The sequence below is a fragment of the Phalaenopsis equestris genome, unplaced genomic scaffold (genome assembly GCF_001263595.1).
Source record: "Phalaenopsis equestris unplaced genomic scaffold, ASM126359v1 Scaffold000282, whole genome shotgun sequence".
Lineage (NCBI taxonomy): Eukaryota > Viridiplantae > Streptophyta > Magnoliopsida > Asparagales > Orchidaceae > Phalaenopsis > Phalaenopsis equestris.
This window is the reverse complement of record NW_018164724.1, coordinates 66,394-75,937: the sequence shown is the minus strand read 5'-3', so window position 1 is coordinate 75,937 and position 9,544 is coordinate 66,394. Positions and strand designations below refer to the sequence as shown.

General features: G+C 33.4%; 1 protein-coding gene across 5 annotated transcripts in view; it reads left to right on the top strand.

Moving 5' to 3' along the window:
• The window catches only part of LOC110024950, a 55,824-nt gene that overhangs the window by 32,741 nt on the left and 13,539 nt on the right, over positions 1–9,544 (top strand). For all 5 annotated transcript variants that reach the window (XM_020725151.1, XM_020725153.1, XM_020725154.1 and 2 more), the window contains exons 8-9: positions 2,483–2,552; positions 6,398–6,460. In XM_020725151.1, coding sequence (XP_020580810.1) covers positions 2,483–2,552; positions 6,398–6,460 — 133 coding nt within the window. The remainder of the gene's footprint in view (positions 1–2,482; positions 2,553–6,397; positions 6,461–9,544) is intronic.

The following is a 9,544-nucleotide window of genomic DNA, read 5'->3' as shown; positions in this document are numbered from 1 at the left end:
GCGGGTTCGTGTTGGGAGGCGGAATGGCTGCTGTGGAAGACGGAGGACAGCCGGTTGATGATGTTTTCGGCGTCGAACCGCAACTGGAATGGCTAGTGACAACGATTGGAGGTGCTGGGGGAAGGCCTAAGGGCGGCTACCTGCTGTGTGGGAGGTGGTCGGAGCTATGACTATTGCAGGGAAGCTGCAGGAGAGCGGTTGGCGATTCTGAGAGGACAAAAGGGGACTGCAGTAACTTGTGATAGGGTACAGGGAACTTTGACAGCAGGCGGCTGCGAACTGTCTGCAGGTAAGCTGCTGTGGGCTGGGGGCCACCTGGGAAGATCCGCAGAGAGTTGTGACTGAAGGGAGGCTGCAGGAAGTGGAGATTGGTGATCAGGAGAGGAGCAGGGAGGAGCTGGAGCAGTCCTGTAGTGAAGCTGTAGGAGACCTGGTGGCTTTCTGGAAGAGCAGCAGGGACGCGGCACCTGCAAGGAGGAGGTGGAGGATTCTGCGACACTTTGAAATACAAAGGAAGGCATGGAAGCTACCTGCTGAATCGCTGGAATGGCTGGAATGAGAAAGAGCTGCTGGAGGACGGAAAGTGGTCGGAAATATGAAGATAATCACCAGCTTGGATGGGTTACAGCTGGAGTACCTTCATCGTCGTCGGATACAGCCCTAAGGGAAAAACAATCAGCTAGAACTGAAATCAGATCTCATCAATCAACTCCCCAACTCTAGACATAAAAACTTCTTTATATAAAAGAGATTTGACCTAATTAGGAAAAATTAAATTAAGGAAGAGCATAAAATTAGAACTCCGATTTAAGGAAAAGAATCAAATCAGATGTTTGGCTTTTAGGGAAGGTTTTTAATTTAGGACAGTATTTTAGGATGTTTTTGGAATTAGGAAAGGCCTAGGAAGGAATGAAGAAAGGAAAGAAAGGGAAAGGCAAGAGGGAGATTGGAAAAAGGAAAGTAGAATAAGTGGAAGGAGGGGGCAGTGGGCCACCCTCCAAGGGGTGTCCTGTCCAGTACCCCATGCCCGGCAGGCCCCTAGGAGCCCCCGCGTCACTATGTGCCTAATCATTTGCTAATTTTCTTAACTTTTGTCGTTGTTGTGATTAAGTTATTGTTTTAACAGAGATATGTAATCTGCCTTTAAAATGAACACATGATTGAGTAGAGCTTGTGAACCTGACCATAAATTGTTTTTGCAACTAGTGACTATGATAAAGTTCTAGCTTGATAACTTAGAGTTTCATAATACTAAAAATGGTGCATTTACATACGTACCATCCAATTCCTATATATTTACATATCTGACACCTAAACTTTTTCCTTTTACATTTATGCCATCCAAATATCTCATATCACATAAAAAATACCACCATTTTAACTTTTAAAAAGTGTAATATACAATTTCATGCAAATATGTAAATGTTTAAGTTCAGGTATTAGATATGTATATACACCGAAAAAGAGTGGTATGTATGTAAATCTTCCTACTAAAAATGTATAGTTTACTTATGAATCAGGCATTGGCCTAATGGTTCATGCCTTCATTTCTAACATTGAGGTCATGGGTTCGAGCCCTCACTCAGCGGAAATGAGTGGTATGTACGTAGTTCTTCCTATTAGAAACTTGTACTTGTGAATCCGACATTTTGGCCTAATGGTTCATGCCTCCATTTCTACCCTTGATGTCATGGGTTCGTGCCCTTACTCCTATATACAATTATTATATTTTAGGAAAAAAAAAGGAGTGTTTCCATTGTCCCTTGTACCAAAGGGTTCGTTTCTTCTATGTTTCTCTTTGTAACAGGTCTTATTTCTTTTTTTCAAATAAAATATGTGAGGATAGATTACTGTCTTAGAAAAAAAAAAAAACATATGATTTACTTGATATCTTAAAATTGTACAAGAAGAGTATGTTAGACATTGGAATTTTGGTCCATATTGGTGCTTTCCATCTTCCTCATAGGATACCTGTATTGCTGCGGAAGTTCATATCATTGCTTCTGATATGATTTAGGAAGATTTACATGCAATTCACTCAATTCTTATGTATTTAAGTATCTAACACCTAAACTACAATCTTTACATATATGCCACATTAACTATGCATAAAAACATATTTTTCGCTTTCTAAAATTTAAAATAGTGGTATTTTGATGTGATATGAAAGATTTGGGTGGTATAAATGTAAAAATCAATGTTTAGGTATTAATTATGTAAATACATAAGAATTGGGTGGCATGCATGTAAATGCCCCTGTGATTTATTGAGTGGATTTAGTTACTGGCATTGTTGAATAGTATTCCTTGACAATTTATGTTTCTGCCATTGTTGAATATTTCTGGACAATCTCTTGCCTTAAGGAATATAACAAGAGTTTTTATTGAAGTGTCTTTTTTGAGTTTCATTTTATTAGTTTTGTATAACAAAAATTTTGAAACTTTTTAACTTTTCGGGCATTTGCTTTTCTTGCATTTTGCAGTAGTATAACATCTGGCGATAATACTGTGAGGGAGAAAAAGCTTTCAGAGAAAGAAAGGTCAACCCTTGAGGTATAGTTATTTTTTTGATGTTTAAAACAACAACAACAACAACAACAGACATTTATCCCACTAAGTGGGGTCGGCTACATCATGAATCATTTTTCTCCATTCATGAATCATTTTTCTCCATTGCGTCCAATTCAGTGTCATATTTGATTTAATTCTATTAAATTAAGATCATTTTTTATGCAATATGCCCAAGTCTTTTTAAGTCTATCTTTGCCTTTTTTAACATATGTCGAATCTAAAATATCTAACTCTCCTAATCAGATCATCAGATGGTCGATGTTTAATATGACCAAAACAGCTAAGACGACTCTCTCTAATCTTGTCTGCCACTCGTGCTACTCCAACCCTATCACGGATATATTCATTTTGCGTTTTACCTCCAAGTGTTAAGCCACTCATCCACTTAAGCATTCTCCTTTCAACAATACTTAAATTTGTTGTATGGTTCTCTTTTAAAGATTAACATTGCAAGTCTTATCACAATCTTATAAATTTTTTTCTTGTAGTCTAAGCGGTACTTTTCTATCACACAATATCCGATGCATTCCTCCACATAAACCAACCAACTTGAATTCTACTACTAACATCTCCATCTATATCACCATCACTTTGAACAATAGGCCCGAGATATCTAAAATGTTCACACCGTTTAGTGATTTGATCACCCATAGTTACAATTCTGTCATTCGAGCTATTGCTACTAAATTTACATTCCATGTGTTCAGTTTTAGTTCTACTCAAACGAAGGCCTTTAGACTCCAATGTAGACCTCCATAATTCTAGTTTTTTTTGAATTCTTTCTCTAGTCTTATCTGCAAGAAGGATATCATCATCGAAAAGCATGCACCAGGGTACTTCCTCTTGTAAATGTCTAGAAAGAGCGTCCATAACTAAAGCAAAAAGATAAGAGCTTAGAACCAATCCTTGATGTAATCCAACTAAATCCAACTAAAATAGGTAAATAGGTAAATACTTGGTCAATCCTCTTTTTGTTCGAACACAAGTAATAGCTCTAGTATACATATCTTTAATGACTTGAATATAAGTCATAATAACACATTTTTTCTCTAGAACTCTCCAAAGAACTTCTCTTCGAACCTTATCATAAGCTTTTTCTAAATCAACAAAAATCATATTTAGATCCTTTTTATTCTCTCTGTACTTCTCCATCAAATCTCTCAATAAATGTACAACCTCCACAGTAGAGCTGCTCGACTTAAAACCAAACTAATTATGAGAAATCTTTGTAACATATTTTAACCTATATTCAATTACCCTTTCCTATAATTTTAAAGTATGACACATGAACTTAATTTCTATATAATTTGCACACTCTTGTGTATCCCGTTTATTCTTAAAAATAGGGGCTAAATACCATTCAACAATGTCTGTCTCGTAGGTTAAGAAACTCCAAAATCTCCTAAATATTTCCACACTTCAATTTGGATATCATCAATTACTATTGATTTTTTATCATTAGTTTTCTTTTTTAGTAGTGCGACGGTAAAATAAAACATTGAATTATTATTAACTATATTAAGATCACTAAGACCGATCTTATGTTTAGAAACTTTATTGAAAAATTTATCAAAATAGCTCACCCACCTATATTAAATATCCTCCTTTAAGAAAAATACTTTTTGATTTTTATCTTTTTTGCATTTGTGCTAAATATTTAACTTTCTTTTCTTTTTGTTTGGCTAGTTTATACATATATTTTTCATCCTCTTTAGTTTCTAATATACTATAAAGATCACAAATATAATTTTTAGCGTCATAAATTATTCTTTTAGACTCCCTACGGACTACCTTTTATTTTTTCTAGATCTTGAAGCTTTTACATTTAAATTAATTTTTATAAATCAACTTCTTATATTTTATATTTTCTTGCACATTATTATTCCATCACCAACTATTTTTATTTATATAAACTATTCCTTTTGATTCCCCAAGTACATCTTTTGCCACTTGTTTGATAATGTTTGTTGATTTCACACGTAGAATTTGCTTCTTCATGAACATCCCAAATCTTGAAATCTTGAAGTTTACTCATAAAAATAATTTTATTTGTCTTTTAGGTGTCTTCATCTAATTTTATGAAAATGATTTCTAATTTCTTTATCTTACAACTCTTCATTTTAAAATCTAGAACTAATAATCTATGTTGAGTATTTAAATTTTCATTTGGAACGACCTTACAATCTTTACATTCTCAACGATCTCTTATTCTCCTAAAAAAATAATCAATTTGTGTTTTATTATATCCATTCTTATAAGTAATAATATACTCATCTCATTTCTTAAATAAAATATTAGCAATAACAAAATCATATGCTAGAACAAAATCTAATTTGGCTCTACTTTCGTCATTACTCCAAAATCGTAGCGACCATGATTATTTCTAAAATCTTTTGTCACTCTGCCAACATGTCTGTTTAAATCTCCTTCAATAAAATTTTTTTCTTTAAGAGGTATCATTTTTATTAATTCTTCTAGGTAATTTTAAAATTTTTCTTGAGAACCTATATATAAACCTATTTGAGGAGCATAAACATTTATAACATTAAAAATCTTAGTATCAACAATAATCTTAAAGGTCATAATTCTATCTCCAATTATATTGATATTTACAACATCATCAAAAAAAAAAATTCTATCTCCAATTATATTGATATTTACAACATCATAAAAAAAAGAAGAAGAAATATTTATGGTAATGATGGGGAGCCTTTAGCTAGAGATAATTAGCGTTTTAAAGGTGATTCTTTATTCCAATTTCAATTTTAATAGGAGCTAGCTTTTATTTTTGAGAGAAAGGATAGATGAGTTTTATCTTTTATGGGAATTAGGGGGCCGTTCTAAGTGAATGAAAAATTTATTTGTTATAAACAAAATAAAAGATTAAATGGATATGAATACTTTTATATTATTTTAAATTCGGAAACCGTGTTTCTATTATGCTACTACCTAACATGTATTTGGTGCATGAGTGAGATCTATCTGGGATTGCTTGACGGTGTATGAGGATCGATATGACGATTGTTGATATTTGTAGAATAAAAAGGGTAAATATGAGAATCTACAATGATTCAGAAGCGGAAAGCAATGTCTACTGTCTGGAGGGAAAACAAGAAGGAAGAAGAGGCCATCAGTTAACAACCCCCGCCTGCCCAGTTTTCGATGAGTGTTCTACTGAACTGAATTGAAGTTTTGTACCTAGCTTATGTGATAGCCCTAACTCTCACACGTTAAGGTATTATCTGCTTTGGCCTAGTGACCTTACGATTTTTCCCCATGGCGCAACTTTTCCACCTATTTTGGCTCCCAGTTTTATTAGAGAGTGGATAACAAATTATAATGGTTGTTTTTCCGGTGTTATATATTCAAAATCATTAATGAAATTCAGTTTCAATTCTTCTGAAGGAGAATGGTAGATAGAAAGCAATTTCCAAGGGATTTGAGTGGCCTGCCTTTTTTTTTTTTTTGAGAAATTTACATACGTAGCACATAATTCTTATGTATTTACATATCTCTCACCAAAACTTTCATATTTACATACATAGCACTCAGATGCTTTAAACCTATGCATGAAAATGTGTATTTCACTTTGGTGCTTTAAATCTATTTTCATTATGGTATTAAATATTTGAGCGCTGTTTGTAAATGTGAAAGTTTAGGTGTGAGATAAATAAATACATAATGATATGTGTGTTTTGCATGTAAATACTTTATAGGTTGAATGTTATTTGATTAAACAGAGCTTCATTTATACTTAGCATATACAATTAACTTGCTTGTTTTCTGGTCATCCGGTAATAACAGATCTGTGCTTCTTTTCATTTCAGGAATCAGTTCGGCAATTTCAGGAGGCCCTTAGTAAATCGCCCGAAGATCCTACTGCTCTTGAAGTGAGTAATTATGAATATTTTCCCATGATAATGTTCAATCTACTTACTCATATTTTAAAGGGGCATTTACATGTATGCCACCCATTTCTTATGCATTTACATATCTAATGCTTAAACTTTGATTTTTTGCATTAATACCCTCCAAACCACTATTTTTATTAAGGAGTGAGAAGTACACCTTTTCATTTATGGTTAAGTTGACTTATAGCTAAAAATTCAAGTTTTTATGTTAGATATGAAATTATATCGGAATTGAGTGGTATGTGTGTAAATCCTCCAATTACTAATGCTTTTATTGAGTTTTTATTTTTTATTTTTTATTTCTTCTTCATTCCTGTTTTATGCTATTTTCAGGTATCCCAGATGGGTATGCACAGATGCACACCCACACACAAAATCATGGTTTGAAATTATAACATTTTTAGTCATCTTGGAGTAGGATAAGCCGGAGCACCGCCACCTCCTTGTATACAACACTAGAATAGGGAAAACTCCTCACACAAGAAATCTGGAAGTTGAGCATATCAAAAACTAACCTTAAACTTTGAAAACAACAAATAAATAGATCCTACATGAAGGAGGACCAGAAAAGAAAGGAGGAGAGGGCCGGGCGACGGTCTGGCCCAGTCAAAATCCCGCCCTTGGCTGCTTGGCCTGGGTTCACCTTGGTCTGACCCTCAATCGGACCGGTCGGGTTTAGTAGTGGGGAATCCCGTCGCGGGAGGTTGCGTCAGTGCAGGAAGCCCTGCGTCAATTCTTCTTTAAGTCTAAGTGATACTTTAGGCCCGATGCATTTCTCCATTTCAACCATCAAACTTGAATTGGACTAATAGCATCCCCATCTATATCACCATCACTTTGAACAATAAACCCGAGATATCTAAAATGTTCACTTCTTATAATGACTTGATTACCTATTGTTACAACATCGCTACTAGATCTACTACTAGTAAAATTTCATTTCAGTTTTAGATCTACTCAAACACGAGTCTTTAGACTCTAAAGTTGATATTTATAATTCAAGTTTTTTCTGAATGCTTTATATAATCTTATCCACAAGAATGATATCATCAACGAAAAACATGCACCAAGGTACATCCTACTATAAATCTCCAGTAAGAACATTCGTAACTAAAGCAAAATATATGGGTTTAAAGATGATCCTTGACATAATCCAACTGAAATAGGAAAATACTTGATCAATGCTCATTCTGTTTGAATACAAGTATTAGCTCTAGTATACTATCTTTAATGGCTTGAATATAATTCATATCACATCTTTCATTTCTAGAAATCTTCAAAGCACTTTTCTTGGAACCTTATCATAAGCTTTTTGTAATTCAAAAAATCATATGTAGATCCTCCTTATTCTTTAGTAAATTGTACTTCTTCAAATATCTCAATAAATGTATTGCTACCACTATAAACTTGTTCGTTATAAATCTAAAGTGATTTTGAGAATTCATTGTATCACATCTTAACCTATGCTTAATTACTCTTCCATAATTTTAATGTATGACACATTAACTTAGTTATTCTATAATTTGCACACTCTTGTACATCTCCTTTATTGTTAAAAATAGGGACCCAATTATTAATCATTCACTCCTTAGACATATTTTTCGTTTTTAAAATGAAACAAAAATAATGCCAAAAGAGCCCTTAGCATTTGATTAAAAGAATATTTATTTGAATCAAATATCAACTTTTTTGCATTCTCACTAATGTTTTTACTGGTTGAATTGATCTTAACAGGTTACATTTTTCTTCTAATGCAATCTATTTCATTTAATCTTACATATAGTTGTCGATCCAATTGAAGCAAGCAAAAGATGTCTTGGTTTTACTTGTTTATGCGCATGAAAGACCTGATCAAATCTTTTTCTATGCTACTTTTGAGTTCATTTAGTGTATAACCAGATAATTAAGTTATGGAAATGTGATTTTACTCTTTTAGATAAACCTTCCTTAGCTCATGAAAGTTTCATGGGGCATGATATATTCTACATAAGATATTTCAATCTTATTCGCCCTACCTACTCATGCTAGTTTTTTGTTCTTATTGTTATGTTTAATTTTGTGTAAGACTGGGTAATATAATATTTCAGTGTCATAATCACATAATTATATGTATAAAAAGTTATATTTCACTTCAACAAAGTCAGTATTACTGATATTTTTTATGTGATATGAAAGATTTAAATATGATATTTGTGAAGTAAGGTTGAGAAATAATATTATCTTATTTCTTAATTATCAAATTACAACCCTCCTCCTTATATAATGAGTAAAGGCTAGGACAAACTTAATTCCTAGTATTACAACTTATCAAAGACACAACAACCAACTAACAATAGGAAAGAAATACAACATAGTAAAAAAAGAATACATGAGAATAAATCTAAAATAGGAAACTCAGAAGTCCACAGTCCCCCTCAAGCTAGGTCATAGATGTTGTAAAGACCTAGCTTGGTATTTAAATCAGTGAAGCTGCCTGGAGGTAAAAATTTCATGAATAAATCAACTTGAAGAAGAGTTGGAATGTAGATTAAGTGAATAATACTTCCATTGACCTTCTCTGAGATAAAATGTCTATCAAATCTCAATACGCTTAGTCCTATCATGATGCACAAGTTTCTTTTCACTATTGAAGGCGGCTTGGCTGTCACAGAACATCTTTAGGGATTGGCCGTGGAGTATTCCAACTCATTTAGTAATTTTTGGATCTACATTCCTTCACAAATTATCAAAACAAGTGTCTGATACTCATATTCTGTACTACTTCTAGGGACCACTTCTTGCTTCTTGCTCAACAAGATTTTTGTAGACAAAAGAATAATACCCAGAGGTCGATCTTCTGTCCGTGAGTTCTTCTGTTCAATTAGCATCAATGTAAATTTCTACCTCATTGTTTTCATATTATTTAAGCAGTAACCCTCTGTTAAGATCTTCTTAAGAGATCTCAATATTTTGTACACCTTCTTGAAATGTTCTTTATTTGGACTATTCATGTGTTGCCTCACTATGCCGACAGAGTAAGCAATATTGAGTCTAGTGTGTGAGAAATATGTAAACTTACTCACG